The 19352-nt window shown below is 43.0% G+C and overlaps 1 protein-coding gene across 11 annotated transcripts; it reads left to right on the plus strand.

Moving 5' to 3' along the window:
• Positions 1 to 19275, plus strand: kank3 (KN motif and ankyrin repeat domains 3). 11 transcript variants are annotated; one of them, XM_048976405.1, is made up of 13 exons: positions 2 to 178; positions 8559 to 8664; positions 9850 to 9936; positions 10020 to 11825; positions 12161 to 12263; positions 12539 to 12778; positions 12891 to 12981; positions 13148 to 13367; positions 15829 to 15971; positions 16104 to 16127; positions 16766 to 16966; positions 18114 to 18212; positions 18766 to 19275. In XM_048976405.1, the coding sequence occupies exons 3-13, from the start codon at positions 9900 to 9902 to the stop codon at positions 18787 to 18789; spliced, it is 2988 nt and encodes a 995-aa protein (XP_048832362.1). In that variant the 5' UTR covers positions 2 to 178; positions 8559 to 8664; positions 9850 to 9899; the 3' UTR covers positions 18790 to 19275. The 11 variants fall into 11 exon arrangements, with proteins under 11 accessions (XP_048832369.1, XP_048832367.1, XP_048832370.1 ...); XM_048976404.1 differs by lacking the exon at positions 16104 to 16127 and adding an exon at positions 16156 to 16179; XM_048976406.1 differs by lacking the exon at positions 16104 to 16127 and adding an exon at positions 16156 to 16179 and having other exon boundaries at positions 4 to 178; positions 10020 to 11819.
• The last annotated feature ends 77 nt before the right edge of the window (positions 19276 to 19352 follow it).

Consider the following 19352-nt stretch of genomic DNA (forward strand, 5'->3'; position numbering starts at 1 on the left):
TGGTTCCGCGCCGCAAATGGTGCAGCCATCTGTCCGTCACGCATTTGCAGAAACTTAAGTTTCTTCAGCGAGCGAAGTCGGCCTTGCGCCGTCGCTTCCAGCCATTCACTAAAGCGAGGTGCCTCATTGTTTTGGGGGAGAGCTTCATTGTTTTGGTGTTTAAATACAGCCGCAGACGGTAAGTTGCAAACATTTTGCATGCTGCAGAAGTTAAGAAGAACTTTGAACAACATAGTTAACTCTTGGCTTATAGTTAAAAGCAGTAGTGAAGAGTTCGAAAGAAATGTAAAGCAAATTTTCGAAAGGAGTGGACCCGTGGAGAATAGTAAGATGACACTCAGTACGAGATATCCTTCATCATTTTAAGTTTGCGAGATCTGTCTGCGGTTATCATTGGAATGAAGCTCACCTCGGTTTAGTTCTGGGAGTTACTGGTTTTTTGAAATAGTGACATTTTTGTTTGTTAGTGCACTGATTGGTGTGAGGATCTCCTGATTTTCCCAGTAAAGTTTCCTGCTATAATATACATTTTCCAGACGTATAAAATTTACGTATAAAAACTTTTCTTCCAGTTCAACTCGCATGGAAGACCCTTTACTGCTGAGACGCTTTCAGGCGATTAGATGTTGTTTTCGAAGCTGTGATCTGGAGCTTGTGGAGAAACCTGAGCGCTTTCATTAGGAAGCTCTCATGTCAGATCGTGTCTGTGGTAAAGCTGGACGCGGGTCCCGTGGCTGATATCATATCTGTTTTCGCCAGTTATAAAATTACGTTCCAGTGACTAGGATACGATGTTGGAAGTTGAACAGCTGATACTTTGGTTCAGCGTGTCATTTGGAAATGGACGTTTCCTCCCGGGCAAAGTGCCAGATAAACGCCCGTTTTCATACGGGTGGATTCTCGTCCGTAAAAGTCATTTTGAAGAATATAAAATGTGAGAAAAACCTTGAGAATTAAACTGCGAATATTGCCAATTACAAGTAACCGAAGTAACCATAACATTTAGATGTCCATTAGTCAGATGTGCTTTATGCATGAAATAAAAAAGGTAACATTTTAATATGAAGCAATTTTTCCTTCGCATGATGCTTTAACGTACCACACAAGCACAGCGTTTACACTTGTAGCACAACTGAATCCTTTAAATGTACGGTTCAATGCCAAAGTCCTCATTTAGGCAACAGAAATCTATTTTGTCCAGAGGGACAAAGGGTATCCACACTTCTTCTTTATATGATTTTTAAATGATTTTCTTTTGTTCAGCTGACCTGCAAATAACTTGAATTAAAAAATAATGAAAAAATAAAAAATAATGCCTATGTATGTAAATACCTATGTAGAAAAGTCTTTTTAAGTAGTCAGATAGCACAGTAAGGACATTTTAAATCTCTCTTGTATTATTGCATATGCATGTCAAATATTTTTCCTAGAGTGCATCGTTCTGTTTAAACCAAAGAGCAAACTAAATAGTAACATTACGAAGGTGGTGTAAATAATAGTTTGAATCACTGAAAAATGTCAGCTATGCAAGACATGTTATTGGGAGAGAACCGAGTGTGATTTATTTTTGAAAATGACTCTGTTAACATGAACACGTTTTCTGTTTTCACTATAACCCTGACTGCAGTCATCTTAGTTAATTATTCAAGGATATGACGAGTTTGATGCTCCTGCCTGGCTTTTGTTACAGATAAGCTATCGGTTAAGCAGACATTCTGTCTTGAGTAGCGCTCCTGGTCCGCCATGAGCAGAATAAGTGGTTAGGCATGGATGGACGATGGCAAGTGTGTACTTGGGTGGGTCGGTGGAAGAGGACTTACAATGTCAAATTGTACAGGTATTTATTCCAACAGAGTGGCTTTGTTCAAATCAGAAAAAACCTGTGAAAATATCCATCATGTCCAATGACATTATTACTAATAAATCTGTAGATGTGAAAGATTCCCATGAAATACTGTTTCATGGTTAATTAAGACATCAGTTATAATTCTGTGGGTTGTTCTAGGGCAGGTGTGTGTGCGGGTTTTTGGGGTAACCTGTAGGTCAGCTGTTCAAGCCCAGGTGTGAGGACTCTTCATCCAATCAGTCCTCTAATTAGTAATCTAATTAGGGAGTTGCAGTGAAAACCCACAAACACACCGGCCCTTTGCCGATAAGATTTGACACTCCTGTTCTAGGGGGTACACTACACAGATGAGATATATATATAATATAAAAGGCATTACTGGAAAGCGTGCTTGCATAATAAGTATTTACGCCTAATAAAGACACTTGGTTATTTGTAAACATTTGTAACTTCTAGCCTCATAGGTGCGTTTCAAGCAGACGGAGCTGGATCCTGCAACACTAGACTTTGGTATGACCTGCCGCATAGATAAAGCTCAAAAATAGAACAAACCTATCTTGAGTGGGTGGGTCTGACACATCGCAGAAACAGAACCCTGGAGAATGAAGGTACATGCAGGCTCCTGCCTGCCATTGCTGAATATGTAACATTTGACAAGTCTACCTCAGTTCTGCAGCCATCTGAGAGGGCAGTCGGGTAAAATGAGTTTCACACAGATTTATGAGAAATGATATAAAAGGATATTTTTGCTGCATTTATGACATAATCATGATGGCGGAGTGCGGCTCTGCAGGTTAGGCCGCTCTGTTTGTGATCGGAAGGTTGCTGGTTCGAATCCCGGGCTGGCAGAGATGATGGGGACCTGAGCTGGGATCTTAACTCCAGTTGCTCCAAGGACTTTCTGGCTCTGATCTTCATTTGTATGTCACTTTGGACAAAGCTAAATAAGTAATTTTAATTGTCAACTAATAACTTGAAATGGAAGAAAAATCATCAGCCCTGCCATTCTCACCTTCTCCCCGTTGTTTGAATGGATGATGTGAGCACTCAGGATGTGTTTGCATCATCCAGGCCTTCATCATTTTTTGTTTTCTGAGTCACCCAGCTAGTAAGTGTGATTGGTCTGCTGCTGAAGTTAAACCTGGGATATTATGGAGTCTTGTGAAGAGAGGCGGAAATCTCTGACCTTTATAGTTGTTGAGAGTAAAGTGTTGCTTACGATTTTTGTCTGTCTTGGCAATTTATGGGTTTTTAGTTGGTTGATATTTTTGTTCTGTTTAAATGTTACTAATGTATTTCTTTCAAATAATGAGATTTGTTGCTTGAGACCAGAACTTCTTGCACCAGGTGGTGCATCAGATATTGCTTGGTGTTCAGGCTTAACGTGTATTACTCTGTATCTTCTACTTCTTAATGTTGAGTTCACGATTGTCCTTGACTGGGTTCAGTGGTTTACTGCATCATTGTAGACTGCATTATTGTAGACCCCATACTGTGGTCAGTCCACTTAAAAGCGCATTTTAAGAAGTTTTCTGCATTAGCATTTGATGACAACCATGACAACTGATTGGCTTAAAAGGTTGCCAAGCACAAGACGTTGGTGTTCAAAGACGGAATCCTTTCAGAACATAAGACAGGCATCCAAGATACTGAGTAGTGTGTGTTTGTGTTTGCATACAGAAACTAGAAGCTTGTATCTGAGAAGAGTATTTCTGTGTATTACAGTAAGTTTCTCATTCTGTGGGGGAAGTTTAGCACAATGACATTCTGCCAGCGGTTATTTTAAATATCATGACAGACCAACAGCTTTATAGACCATGTTCGTAAGACAATGTTTCTTGTGGTCTATTACTTTCTAGTGGTGCACTTAACTGGCGAAATCCAGTTTTTCAATTATCCGCTTTATTTGTATAGTGAGGAAATGTTGTGTTTCAATGTGTTTGGTTAAGTACGCCGTACTTACAAAGCCAACAAGCTTTCCTGTTTGCTCATAAACCTGGTATTTGCTGAAGGCAGCACATTTCTCTTTGGAGCTAAAATATGTTTGTGTTCATTTCTGGGGTGATTTACAGTATGAAATCACACCCATGTAGGTCTCACTTTTGCACAGTGGAGATATGGAAGTAATGCATGTATTTGCTCAATGTGTCACAGATAAATTCAATACAATAAAAGTTTAAGCACAATAATACAGTAAGTACAAGGAAAAGAAAACAGACTGTGATAGTAAACAAAAATGCAGAACATCATAATCATACAAAATAAAACATAAATGCAGGGATTTAAATTCAGAGACAATTTGTTTTTTGCCATTTCTGTGTTATGTGACTAATGAAATGAAAAGGCAGAGTGTATTTTGAAAGACGGCCACGTCAGCTCCCTCCAAAGGCTGCTGACTAGGCTCCAGTGGAGACTACAGGTGCCAGCAATCAACACACAATAAACAGGAAGCTTGTTTGCCTGCAGTTCGGACTGTAAGTGTTTGATCTCAGGCTTAGAGGCTGAATAAGAGCATCAGGGGTCTGTTGATTTTGTCAATGCCTGCCTAAGGCTGTGCTGTGGACAATGCATCAATATTTACTTGCTTTTAAAGTTTTCTTCTGTGTGTCTATATCACCTGTAAACACTTCTTCTGAATTGCATAGTAGCTGTGCAATAGAAGTATGTTAATTACAATAAATACCAACATTCAGAAGCTCCAGAATATGTTAAATATGCAAGATTTTGTGGATTTATTGTGATATAAATTTGATTTTGGATGTTTGCTGTCATATTCAATAGTGACACATTCACTGGAACTAAGGGGCCCAGCCCAACCCCTGACAAACAACCACACACCATAATTCCTCCTCCACCAAACTTTACAGTTGGCACTCTGCAGTCGGGCACATTACGTTCTCCTGGCATCCGCCAAACCCAGACTTATCCATCTGACTGCCAGACAGAAAAGTGACAGAACACATTTCCACTGCTCCTGAATCCAGTGGCGGCATTGTGCTTGGTGATGTGAAGTTTGCATGCAGCTGCTCGGCCTTGGAAGCCCGTTTCATGAAGCTCCTGTCGCGCAGTTTTTGTGCTTGAGTTAATGCCAGAGTAGTTTGGATCTCTGCAGTTATTGAGTCAACAGAGCTTTGGTGACTTTTATGTACTATGCACAAATGTTGTAAACCTGACTGCATGTCTAGGTGCTTGATTTTATACACCTGTTGCAGTGCCGTAAAATGCAGTGCACCTTCTTGGGACATTACAGTAAGAAGTGCTAACACCACTGGAGGACTGCAATTTTGGGGTATTTTTATAAAAATCTAAAATTGTGGGGAAAAATGGCAGAGAACATTCCATATTAGTTGAATATGATAACCTGTCACTGATTACAAAAAGGACCCCCCCATTTTTCAAGAATTACTTTTTTTGAAAATTTAATGTGACATGAATTTAATAAAACCATTCTGATGTAGAAAATATAATTAGTTTGTAGTACATAAAAAATATATCTTCACAGCCATGCTGTTTGGACATTTAGGACCTGACGCATAATGATGTAAAACTGATGGCAATATCTACTTTTCTTTGTGTGGTCTGTACTTTGATATCGATTGGAACAATATACTACAATCTAAGTACATGGAAACATTGGTATGTAAAGTTGTTTCTTAGCATCGCACCCAAAAGTTGCCAAATTTCATTGAACTTGCCGTATATGTGCCACGTGGGCGTGAGAATTGCAGACGTGGTGATACAGTACTGTCATCATATTTGACCCACAATATGAAATTATTGTGATTCTTCGCATTTTATGATACTACAGCATGTATTGCAGCCGATTCTGAGGTACATCGCTATTTATTTCTTGTATGTATTATTAAAATGCATTACAAGTAAAAAGAAAAATAACATTAAAATATCTCACTCAAAACTTCCCATTTAATTCTGTGAACAAAGTTGTCTATTGTACTTGAGGTGAATAGTACAAAAACTCAGTTCTTCATTGGACATGCATGAAATGAACATGAGACCCCCTGCAGTGAATACTGGACTGGTTAGATTTTGTTGATCTACATGATGACACCATTTCAAATACAAAAATAAATTTCATTTCTTACATTTAATAATTCAAAAGATGTCTCTGAATTTTGGTCCCTCTCATGGGTAGGTTGGTATACTTCGTATAATTCTTACCTTTGTATAATTTTCTACTTTTGACAAAGACTTGCTATTAACAGAGCTCTGTAAGTATAAATTTAAATTGCTGTGGTACTGCACACACAAAAGATGGGTTGTACCAGACTGCATCTATTGTGCAGAGAAGCACCAAGTTTTTTGGCCCCTTCATTGGACTTTTTGGTACTTTTTTGGAATGTATTAACTCTTAGAAGGAGCATGGCTGTCGGACGAGGAGACCTCTTTAAATCTGCAGACATAACGCTTCTTTGTGAGAACTGAATGTGTGCGATTGTGCAGGCCGGTCAGGGGCAGGAGTGAGAAAAGGATGCAGGGATGACGTGTGTTCCAACTGGGGGAAAAAAAGTTTGGTATCTGTTAAATTGGCACTTCAGTGAGGTTTTGTGAAAATATTCGTCTTGGCCTCGTGGGAGCAGTTTGTCTGTGAGCTTCGTGATGAGCTTGGCTTTGTGTGGCTGCGTGTTTGTTCAGCTCTCTGCTCACTTACCTCCCGCTTGTTTTTCCTGGCCTTCAGGAAACCGCTTCTGGCCTTGATGCTGGATTTACTGTTTTGCCTGCAGTGAGACAATGGGAGGTGTTTCCCGTGGGGCAAAGGCTTCTCTGACACCTGCTTCCCCTTTAGAAGGCTGCAGATTTTATCTGAAAATGGCTGAAAAAGGCGCAGTTTCCCGTTTGTGTCGCTGCTTTTCGTCCTGAAGCTCTTCGAATGTGCAGCTTCAGACTGGGAGCATCCTTCTCTCATGCATGTACCCTTCTGTCAGCACCTTTGCCAGGAATGTCAGGTGTTCTGCTGAGCCATCTTGTAGACGTCTAGACGCCATTCCATCATTTGCCATGTATGCTTTGAGAGTCGTGCTTCTCTCATTGGCGCATAGATCCAAATAGCAAAATTGGCAGGTGTACATTCAGTCACAGGTTCTTACAGGACATCACAGGACATCTGTTTCCTTAACAGTAGGGGGATAAGAGCTTAACCCTTTCCTGTGATATCTCTCGGACTCCACATTGGCTGAGACTGCATATATAAATTAGTGTAAATCTCTATCCAGGCGCCATCTTTTTGGACTGTGGGGGTCCTGGGTGTAACCTGCACTCGGGAGGATCCGTGACTGAGCTGAGCCGCTGGCTTAGCACGTGTGCGGCTGCTGTGATGCCCAATGGGCCACAGCACCAAAGACGCGAGTCATTCAGTTGGCATCTTCTGAAGTGCCCATAGGCCTGTGTGGGAGCACCCAGCGCCTTCCAGGCTGCAGACTCACTGGAATACTTCACTGCAGTGTTTCCCAATCCGGTCCCCGGGAACCCACAGACGGCCCACGTTTTTGTTCCCTCCCAGCTCTCTGCCAGACAGTGCACATTTTTGCTGGGAGCTGGGAGGGAGCACATTCCCGAGAACCAGATTGGGAAACAGTTCTTCACCAGATGAGTGGGTTTTGAAGATGAATGGATGGAAATTAAATCATGGCAATGACCCCTCTGTAGCCCCCTCGGGAATCGCTGATGCTGACTGTCACTTTCAAGTAGTGAGCAGTTTATTTTTCTAGTTTTTAAAGTTCATACACTCGTGTAATGAAAGACAGACGCAGATGCATGAAACTCCCCAACCCAACAGGATCAGCATGGTTGGGTCTTCCTGAATGTTCCGGTCGACCCGAAAGCTGCAGGCGCAGGAGCGTCTTTCAGTGTTTCACCTCAGTTCCTGTACGTCTCCGTTTAAGTATTAACCATCCGTGAAGACATCTCTGCTCTTCTTGAAGTACATTCAGCCTGTTTGTCTCCATTTAAACGTCTTGACAAGGCTTGCCCCTTCTCCCGCATGGAGTGTGTTTACACGTGGGCACAAGCTGCCTTCTATGCTATGTGGCTGTCCTGCGCCCTGTAATTTTAATTCCCATAATCTGGCAGCCCTGCCTGGAGCCATGGAGTAGCGAGTGCGTCTGGGGAATCGGGCTGCTGCCGTATCTGTGCCCTCCGAATGGGATTTGGGTGGGAAGGTGGCAGGTTTGATCCAGAAAGGGGCAGGTTCGTAAGGTGGTCCTATTAGTCACCATGCCGAAGATGATATTAAGTAAGCCGGTCGGGCTGCTGTTGGCATGGTCCTAAATAGCACATGGTCTGGGAATATTAACTAGCCAGGTTTTGATGTTTCAAGTAAGTGTTGGGGTGTCTGTTTTCTTTTTGGGGGGGATGGGACTTGCTGCTGGGTCCTTGTTGCCACCTGTGAGAATTTTTTTTTTTCCCCTAACATGAGCCACCTTGGAACTAATGGAGAATGATGCTTTATTCATAGCAGCTACTTCTCTCTTCCTTCAGCTGTATGTGGAAGCCGAGCTGCAAGTCCGAGCCTGGCTGTGGAAGCGCGTGTCGGGGAAGTGTGTTGGAATGTGCTTGGGGGTGTGCAGTAACTGTGTGCGTATGTGTGTGTGTGTGTGTGTGTGTGCGTGTGTGAGCGCCTTGGTGATAGACAGAAGCGTCTTATGCATGTGTGAAGCTTTCTCTGACACTGAGGTCTCCTTCTGGTTTTCTAAAGGGCAGCTGTACTTTTGCCACATTTCCTGCGTATCAGAAGCAGAGCCCAGTGAGAAGCCGAGCCGCTACAGAAAGGGGTCTTTATGGTGCTTTTGGAGGCCTGAGAGGTAAGTCCAGATTTCAACAAAGAAACATTTTTGCAGACACAAATGTGCGGTTGAATAGAATGCGCTGTCATCGTCTAACTTTCACACAGTGGTATAAAACAATATTCTCTGAAAACTGCACATGCTATATTCATCACACATAAGAAATAATTGTGTTTTCTGTCTTATAAATAGTGATGTAACAGTTTGCTGTAGTGGTAATAGTACAGGGTGAGAAATTGAATGAAATATACATTATGGAGGCAAAATGATTGTACAAAGAGAATTCAGTGGATACTGAGTCTCTGTTTTTATATTCTGCTGCACATTCTGTCTGCCTCATCTGTTTGCTGCTTCCGCCATTGTTTCCCTGCCACTGCTGTTATGCTGACATGCACTTCCTCTTGATGTATGACATCATTCTTAATCCTTAAACACTTAAGTAAACAGAGGTGAAAGGAAGTTTCATTTTAACTTGACAAAACTTCCATCGGTGTGTGAAATGGACAATTTTCACATTTATTGTAGATTTTGTTTTATAAACACTATTTTTTTCCCCCCTTACTTTCCCAACAGGTGTCTGTGCTCTAGGATTTAAAAACTCAAAGCTTTTGATTTGCCAGATTGTACGCTCCTAGGCAGGAAGATGGGCCAAACCCACATTGCACAACATTAAGCTTTGAACCATTTGTTTTGCCTAGGACTGTATATTTTGGAAATGTATCCATGAACCTGTCAATTAAAAACTTTATATGATGGGACCCCAATGCGGTTTTTGGTCAAGGTACTTTCCTCATACTGTCCTAAATCCCAGAAATAGTTTTTTGTTGGGATGGTACCGACTGTAGATTGTAACCATGACCCCGAAAGCATACACAGTGGCACAGGTCGGCTTTGCCCTGCAAAGTGACGGAGGGCATTTCAGCTGCTTTTATGTGTGGGTTTGCAGCACATGACATGGTGTCTTCCTGTCTCCTGGAATGACACGCACCCAGTGTTGAGGATAGCAGCGATCCTCATATATGTGTGTGACTGTTGATTTGCATGGAGAGCAATTAAGAGGAACTGGGGCCCTGAACTGGTGATCGACATCCTAGTTGGCGCTGCTTCATAGCTAAATTTGAAGACCATTACTTAAACTACAGTAAGAAGCAGAACACGTATGCACAGAGAATACCTGGTGATTTCATTGTTCCTCTTCTGCAGGTGGTCAGCTCACTCTCTGGGTTACTGTCAAAAGGCTGTGCTCCAATAAGATGACTCAGTCTGTGCAAGTCAATCAGAAACTTCCGGGTAAGCAGGGTCTTCCTTGTGATTAATCAGTAATTATGTAATGCTACACATACAGTCCTCAATGTTGTACCTGTACCTTTCAGATCTCGGTGCACCATTCATCTACAACACCCAGGATAAGGGAGATCAGGGCGGCTCCTATTCTGTGCAGACTCCTTATGGCTTCCAGCTAGACCTTGACTTCTTAAAGTATGTGGAAGAGATCGAGAGCGGACACAATTTTCGACGGGCCTTAGCAAACCCTCGCCGGGGAACACGAGGTGCAAAAATATCCCAGAGAAGTCCATGGGGTGGGGGACACAACAGTGGGTGGACATCAACTGAATCTCTGTCATCCTCTGCCAGTGAAGAAGGCCAGGTGGCTCCCAAGCCTCCCCCACGGAATCGCACTACCTCTGCCCCCAGTGAAGTGCACCTTCTCTCACCACTTCCCGTTCTTAGTCCTCCCCTCTCTGCTGGCTTGAAGGTCCCCCCTCTTCCACCAGTGCGTAACCCCAGGGTAGAGAGGACCCTGCTGGAAACTAGCCGACGGCTACAGCAAGAACAACAACAGATAGAGAATGATTCTGCCTTCCAACTTGGTGACCCTCCCAAGGCCAAAAGTAGAGATGTGGGACTAGCTGCCAACAACCAGACACAGGAAGTACAGCTGCTGAATGTCTTGACCGTCTCCCCAAGCCCCTCTCAGAGCAGTTGGAATCCTGAAAGTCCTCACAACTCTGGAATGAGTACTCCAGCGCATGGGAGTGCCTCCGCCACTGGACTAGCACCAGTCTGCTCTGGGCAGCTGCAAACTGTGCGAGAGCAGATGGCTGCAGCCTTGAAACAGCTGAAGGAGATGGAGGAGAAAGTGAAGGGAGTCCCAATGCTGGAGCGTGAGGTGGCCCAGTTGCGTGCAGAAAAGGACAGGCTGCTTCTGGCATTGTATGAGAAGACTTTGGCTGGAGCTTCAGAACTCCAGCAGCATAATGGTGCTGAAAGACTCCCAGCGGCACCACCCACTCATGGCAGGGTTAGCAAGTTGGTTGAGCTGAGGAGACTCACGGAAAAGCTGGGTGGCAGAGATGAGAAAGAAGGTGATCAACCAGAGAGAGTTTCACCTGTAGGAAATGTGACTTTGCTGACAAGGTCTGTGGCTGTTGGGGATGACAAACCCCTAGAAGAATCTGTCTTTTACTACTGTCAGGGTAAAAAGGATGCATTTGTAGGCACAGCTGTAGCAGTCGCGGATAAAGGAGTTGGAATGGAGGCAGTGGCCATGCAGGAAGCTGGAGTGGATGTCCGAGTGGAGACTAAGGAAGCTGCTGTGTGGGTGATGGAGTCCATGCTTGGATTGACAAGTGAGGCGCAAAGGGAAATAGACACTCTGCAAGAGTCTCTGGAGGTCCTCAAGGGTCGGCTAAGTCAAGCAGATGAGGAACTTGAAACGCTGAAAGCTCAAGAGCAGCAAAGGAGCTCGATTGTCATGGTGGAAAAGGCAGTTCTGGCCAAGCCTGAAGTGGCCGTTGCTGATGTGGCGACTGAGTGTCCAGCTTCCAGCTTCCTGCATAGCAGCGGTTCAGAGAAAGTGAGCATCGCTGTGGAGTGCCACTGCGAAGTCACAGATGCATGTGTCGGTCCGGATTCCGCATCTTCTCAGAATGACCAGAACGTTCAAACGGATTTGACAGAGAGCACTGGGAAAACATCCGTGATAGCTGTAAGCAGCACTGGAAGCCAGTGGGAGAATCCATACGAAGAAGAAAGGAATAGACCAGATCAGATGCCTTTGAGCATTATAACGAAGAGAAGACAGATTACAGAATGTGCTCCCTCTGCCATCCCCATCAACACGACGGAGGGTGATCATGAAGTAAATGCCACCCCCTGCAGTCCAGCTGCGGGTGAGGGTAATTATTTGGTTGTGGTCTGTTCTGTGTATATGTTAGGGACATTGCTATGTGAACCACACCATTTGAAATACTGAAAACCAGGCTTTTTGATGAACGAAGTCCATTCATCCTTTCTATAGTACTTTAAGTGGGAAATTCACACCATCTTGTAGTATTACATATCGCAATATATTTATGCATTCCTGATAACTCTGATGTATGCAGGACAACAAGAGTCAGCTGTATTAAATGTGCTTTATTTGCACAGAGGTGTTCCTTCTTGAAAATGTGAAATCTTTGTGTGTGGCTAGGGGATAACACGTGCCCCCGGTGGTGACTGTTGTGAATTGCAGGCATGCTGAAATCCATTATGAAGAGAAATGATGGCAGTGGCCCTTCCGAGCTGCGCACTGGGAACAAGAAAAGTCTGAAGTTTGTAGGGATCCTCAGTGGGGGGTGAGAGGCTCACTGTCTTTGGGCCGGGAGATATCTCTGGTCTACGTAGCCACCTTCTTCCTCATGAACTGCTTCCTGTGTAAAAGGTCACGTGTATTTAGAGAAAAATATTCTTACCATATAAGGATATCCTGACAAGTTGCAAAGTAACCGCAACAACTTACTAAATTAGTTTTTTTTCAGGAAATGGATGGCATTTCTTAAAATAATACTAAATTATGAATGTCACACTAATATAACGGTAAATGAGTATTCAAGTTTGTTTGAATCTACAGGTATGAGTCGACTTCTAGTGAAGAAGATGATGAAGAAGAGGATGGGGAAGGAGGTGACAGTTCTTCTGGAGTGAGTGGGGCTGGTGTTAGCTCTGACAGCAGCGATGAAGGTGAAGCCCTGGAGGACACTTCAGATGATGAGAAAGACCTCAATTTGGAAGACAGTGACAGTGCTGTGGAGGAGCCAATAGGAGCGGAGAGTAAAGACGTGGAGGGGCATCAGGATACTGTGAAAGAAAAGTGTGTTTTCAGAGTTTACTATGGTGTTGGGACGTTTGCCCCTTGTTGTGACATGCAAGCCCAAGCAATTCACCATGCAAGCACAATATATAACTCTTCCTTTGCATTGTAGGTTCGAGCTGAGTACAAAAACACGAGAAGCCTGCCTTATTCTGAAGAACCATCTCAATGATCATACCAATGCCTTTAAGAGCAGGGAAGTGGTAGGTGATCAGTGTGGCCATTTATTTTTTTGATTCATGTCTATTTTTACTATGGTTTCTTTGTATATATCATGTGTAATGTACTTTGTGGAAGTGAGATTTCTTGAATAGTAAGAATTTACAGTATAAACAGTGACGTGATGCTCCTCACACCTCTGTCTATCAGCTCTCCAGCACTCACACTGTACAGATGGAGTGGTTCCGCGTGTCCAGTACCAAGACAGCCCAGCCCTCCCGTGTGTCAGATTACCTTATGGCATTCTCAGAAGTGTCTCCAGCTCTGTTGGCACATGTGGTTAACATGACCGATGGCAACGGCAACACCGCCTTGCACTACAGTGTCTCACACTCCAACTTTAAGGTGGTGGAACTCCTGCTGGATACGGGTCAGTGTGAAAGATGTAATCGAGGACTAACGTGTCAGGAGACAGAGAAATAAAGACTAATTATGCAGCCGTCTGCAGACATATGTAAAGTCTAACCACAGGATAATTAGGAACAATTTTAACATTTTATCAATATCTTAACACAAATTTCAGGCATTAGCCCTTGAATACCTGTCATTAGTATCATAATCTGTTTCTAATCAGCTGATTGTATTGTGTTCCTTTGGTCAGTATATCCTCCTGAGATCCAGCAATTCATTTTTGTCTTCTGAAGAGGACATAGTGATTGTGCTTATATCTCTCCTACTATACACAGTAGTCGTTGTGCACCATTCGGAATGTAATTTTTGGTTCGATATGCACCATGAAATTGATATTTATTGACCCGGGTGGAACCTGAAATTACAAGTAGATGTTTGGCGCGGAGCACACTACGCTAACTGGCTGTGAGCTGATGACAGCTGATGCTGGTTATAGTCAGTCATAACGGCGAAGCAAGAGGTCGAACAGCTTCGCACGTCACTTTACATCAGCAGTTTTGGAACTTTTTCATTTTCCCAATAAACCACACCAGCACTGTATAGAGCAGGGGTTACCAACATGGTGCCCGTGGGCACCAGGACGCCCCCAAGGACCACATGAGTTGCCCGTGGACCTGTTCTAAAAATAGCACAACTCACCAGTGAGCAGCATCTGAAATTTTATTTTATCCTGTTGCTATTCTTCTCTAATCACATTTGCATTTATATAGATTTGAAAATGACAATGTCAAAAAAAGCATTTAAAACATGTTTATTATACATGAAGTTTCGATACGTTTAGGAGGGCGTTTCAGACTGGTAGCCCTTCGTATGGCTCAGTGCCCATGAAGTAGCTCTCAGTTTCAAAAAGCTTGGTGGCTCCTGATTTTAGAGAGTAGCTAACAAAACCAATGGCGCTTTTCCACTGCCACCAGGAACTGAGCCGGAACCGACCCGTACCAGGTCTGACACAGCGCTGCTTACTAGCAGGGCCGAAAGCGTTGCGTCACCACCATCTGATTTGTCGAAATATACGGCGATGCCAGTGATCTGCGTCAATATGCATGGATTATGTGAACGGAAATGGGACATATTCTATGTGTTATTCATTTTTAGTAGTATCCCATATCGCAATGTATTTATGCATTCCTGGTAACTCTGAACCTGTAAATTTCCTACTTAAAGTACTATAGAAAAGATGAATGGAATGGATTCACAAATTTTCGGAAGATAATGCTAATTCTCATATTGTTCGATGCTAACATAACATGGCGATTCTTACATGAATGAATGTACGCCTTGTGAAGGGTAAATTAAATGTCTCCAATGATTAGTTAATGCAATTCACAGGTGAGAATTCGAACAGCAGTACAAAATGATAGATTTAGTGTATAACGGACTTTATAGTGGGCGAGTTCACATTTGAAAATGTCAGCTGAAGAAAAATGCTATCGCACAACACAGTGGAGTTCATGATTGATTGTCCTTATTTTGTGGCTCATTTGGAGTCATTTTTGGGTGGGATGAGACACGGCTCTCAGATGTACTGAGCATGTTTGTTAAATGTCTCTACCTGATCCGTACAGCCTACCCGATCTGTTTCTTTCGGGTCCGGTGCGTTATAGTGCGCATGTGTGGGCCAGTCACACCATTCATGGCATGTCTCTGCATGTGGTTGCAATCACCCCGGATGCGTATCGTGCCCGAGTACAACTGAATCGCCCTGTGTCTGGACACGGTAAGAAAAGGTTGTACAATGGTTCTTGGAAGAACCGGCTACTAGTCAGACGAACTAGACTTTGGGGTCGGGCATGGTAAGGATTGCCAAGCACACCCTGAGGCGCTTTTGCCAGAGGAAAATAAATCTACGACTATCGGGGTGTTTATCGTCTGCGATATGTGTCCATACAATGTGCAAATAAGCGTCTCTTAAGTTCTATTATTCAGATACATCAACAGACATGTTGCCTTTGGGTTACAGCTGTTCCTAATTTTGATTGCAAATTTAATAAAATAAAAAAAATTCTGTTTTGCCCGCTGTAGCAAAATTGTGCAGAACCATGCATTTTGTGTACCGTTACACCCTTAATACGGCACGCAATCAAGTCCTGCTGTTAAGAACATTTAAAGTGTGAGGGTGTGCATTTTTCCATTCCATCAGTTGTGTAAAAAAACATGTTTAATTAAACTGAACTAAACTCTTTTTCCCCTGGATCTCAGGAAGATAGTTATCTCTTATTTTGTGTGTTTTTAAGTTGGCTGTTCGATTTTGGAGAACTTTTCTCTTGTACAGCTTTGCTGTCTTTGCTGCTGTTCTTAATTTTTAACTTGGCAAAAAGTAGCTTTTCTGTTAGCAGGACTTGCACGTGAATTATTTAAAATGAGTTGATGTTTTAACGTCACAAGCCTGCTACACCTCTGGGAATGTGTGCTCTGTGCAGGCATGTGCGACGTGGACCAGCAGAACAAGGCTGGGTACACGTCCATCATGCTGGCGGCGCTGGCAGCGGTGAAGGAGGAGGAGGACATGAGGGTAGTGAAGAAGCTGCTGGGCCAGGGTGACGTCAATGCTAAGGCCAGCCAGGTGAGCCCGCCCTGCTGTGTCTGCGCAGACGGTCAGTGCTAAGGCCAGCCAGGTGAGTCCGCCCTGCTGTGTCTGCGCAGACGGTCAATGCTATGGCCAGCCAGGTGAGCCCGCCCTGCTGTGTCTGCGCAGACGGTCAATGCTAAGGCCAGCCAGGTGAGCCCGCCCTGCTGTGTCTGCGCAGACGGTCAATGCTAAGGCCAGCCAGGTGAGCCCGCCCTGCTGTCAGCGCAGACGGTCAGTGCTAAGGCCAGCCAGGTGAGCCCGCCCTGCTGTGTCAGCGCAGACGGTCAGTGCTAAGGCCAGCCAGGTGAGCCCGCCCTGCTGCATTTGCACAGACGGTCAGTGCAAAAGCCAGCCAGGTGAGCCCGCCCTACTGCGTCTGCGCAGACGGACCCGCTCTTCCTATACTGCACTGGAGAAGCTTTATCTCCATTCCAGGAGATCTTAAAGAGACTTAATATACCACCTACTTTTGCTCCTGAACTACATTTATTGTATGTCTTAGTTATTGCACTCAATTTTTAATGCATATTACTCCAATAGCAATTACAATGTAAAACAATACAGACAAGCAAGATACTTGGTATAGTTTTTTTTGTGTTTTAAGTGGATTGAGCTTCAAGCGATGCATTTCCTTTCAGGTAGCAATTTTGATCTGTCGTCTTTGTGTCCAGATCAAAGGTTTGATACTGAGTGCTACCATGTCCAGAGGTCCGGTGCGGATATGAGTTAGGGAGGGTCTTTGTCTGAGTCTCGGGTATTTTTGGATGTTATGGGTCACTTGTGTGCAGGCTGGACAGACGGCACTGATGCTGGCCGTGAGCCATGGACGCCGCGAGATGGCAGAGCTGCTGCTGGCCTGCAGTGCGGACGTCAACGCCCAGGATGAGGAAGGCTCCACGGCGCTCATGTGCGCCAGCGAGCACGGCCGCGCTGAGATCGTATCCTTGCTTCTGGAGCAGCCAGGCTGTGATATTTCCATAGCGGACAATGTAAATACCACAGATACTGAGTCCCTGCTGTAGAGTGTAGGAGCTTCCTTAACAAATACAGCCATGTATTTTCTGAAAATAAACTCTGCTGATAGGATTACTACGTACAACCAGTTAGTCCAGCCGAGTTAAAACTCAGCCACAACAGAGCTGGTTCTCTTCAGCCAAAATCAGATTTATTTTATGTTTTTGGTAACGTTTATACAGCTTAGTAAAAATCTTTTAAAAGAGTAGTAAACCGAACATTGAAGTGAACATTGAAGTGTTTTTTACGCAGTCCAGTCGTATGAAGCAAGTAGCAATGGCGTGAAAACCAAATTATAGTTCTAAAAAAGCTGTTCATAATCCATTGACAAGCAGTCTGACTTAGTAACACCTTTGCAATAACATAAGACACCAAACATTTGTGTTTAGTTTCGCTTTGGAAGCCAGTGACTGCGATTAACAGCAAAATGGCAAGAAGAGAACTGAGTGAGTCGGTCAAAAAAAAATGTCTGTGTGGGGAAAAAAATGTGTAGATATGTTAAACACTGCTTGTCAATGGACTTCTGTTATGAAACCAATAAATTGGCAGCATTTTTACTGAATTTAGCAAACATCCCACGACTTTCAGTGAGCACTGTATGTATTGTGGAACAGTTAAGTTAAACATTGCATCTGAGTCTATAGTTTTCTACAGCTAAATCGAATTTCATATTTATTGAAATATTAAGGAAATGGGTAAACTAATGATGAACAAACTTAAAAAGATCCTCCACCCCCAAATAAAAATGCTAACTTAGGCCTACCCGATCTGCATTACTTAGAACAATTAAATAGCCTTTGAAGATAGCCTATTTTTTTGTGATATTGACATATAATTAGCATTTTTCAGTAAATGTGTACAGAGGTAGTACAGTATGAGTTTGTGTGAAACATTAAATTTAAAAATTTTGTACTGATCAGCTAGACAGGAATTACGGAACTGGAAAATTTCAAAAGGGAAAAATAGAAATAAGTACATGTTTGAAAATTAAGTTTCTCATGGCTTGGAATGTTCTGTACTCTGGTCTGTACTCGTGTTTAATAACAGGAACCGCTTGGTGTAAAATGGAGTGCAAACACTCCACTTGGAGAATAACCTGCATGATTGTCCTCCTTTTGCCAGGACGGCAGTAACGCCCTTTCCATTGCTCTGGAAGCCGCCCACAATGACATCGCTGTGCTGCTGTATGCCCATATGAACTACTCCAAGAGCCAAGCAAGTGTGAGTATTTTTCATTTAGTTTTTTAAAACTAATTTTGGATTAAAATAAGTGAGACATGTCAGTCTGAAGGATACATTTATCCAAGAAGAGGTTTATTTACGTTGCTCAGCCTTACTGTAGCAAAAGGTACTTATGATATATTCGCATTTCAGGCTTAGGGCCTGGTGCAAATCACAGTAGGCCAAAGTTGCAAATATTTTAATATGCGGAAAGACACAAGTCAAAATATTTTCCAGTGTTCAAAGTTAACACTATAAATTCCCTTAATTGTTTACATTATGTGCCTGACAAAACCCTCCTGAACTAAATCTGGTAGCAAAGTCTCTGATGGTTGCAACAGCCCTTATTCCTAATGGAGACATCTGAGGTTAGCTACATACCTCGTAAACTGAGGTTAGCGATAAACTGAGGTACACAACTTTAAAAGCATCGACGTATTTTGCGATTTTCTGATGACATGTATTTCCCAGTGGTAGTTTTGTATCTTAAGTGGATAAATGGCTCATAAAAAGAATGTTATAATGAAAATGTAACCGGTGTGTGATGTTGCAGGCAGCACCGAAGCCCCACGTGTGACACCCCAACGGCTCTGTATAGCCTGTGAGGAGAAACGCAGAAGATAACTGGACACAGTCTGCTGGAATATGATGCCGACTATACTGGAAAATAGCATTTTTTAAAAATATAACACACTGTATGAAATGTATTTATGTAATTCCAGAAATCAATATATGTTAGACAACCACATATCACAGCGTGTTGTACAGGCATTGTTTTCTAACATCTAAATTACTGTATCACTATACTTCTGGTATAAAACTGCTGTTTTAAAGAATAATACCTTAATCATTAGTGACTGAATTCTGTTTCCAGGCTCGAGCCAGTGGACTTCTACAATCTCTCTCAAAAAAAAAGCCTTTGTTTTGTCATTGTATGAAGTTACAGCTCAGTGTGGTGAATCACTAACTTTCAGCTAACGTTTTCCAAAATGCCTTATTCCAAAAATGTATTATGCAGTGTTAATGTCCTGTATTCAATTTTTTTAATTAAACTTCAATCACATTGTGTCTTCACACTTATTCAACTTCAGTACAGTAAATATGCTGCCCTTCGAGCCTTATTTTCCCAATAGTGCTTAA

The sequence above is a fragment of the Brienomyrus brachyistius genome, chromosome 15 (assembly GCF_023856365.1).
Source record: "Brienomyrus brachyistius isolate T26 chromosome 15, BBRACH_0.4, whole genome shotgun sequence".
Lineage (NCBI taxonomy): Eukaryota > Metazoa > Chordata > Actinopteri > Osteoglossiformes > Mormyridae > Brienomyrus > Brienomyrus brachyistius.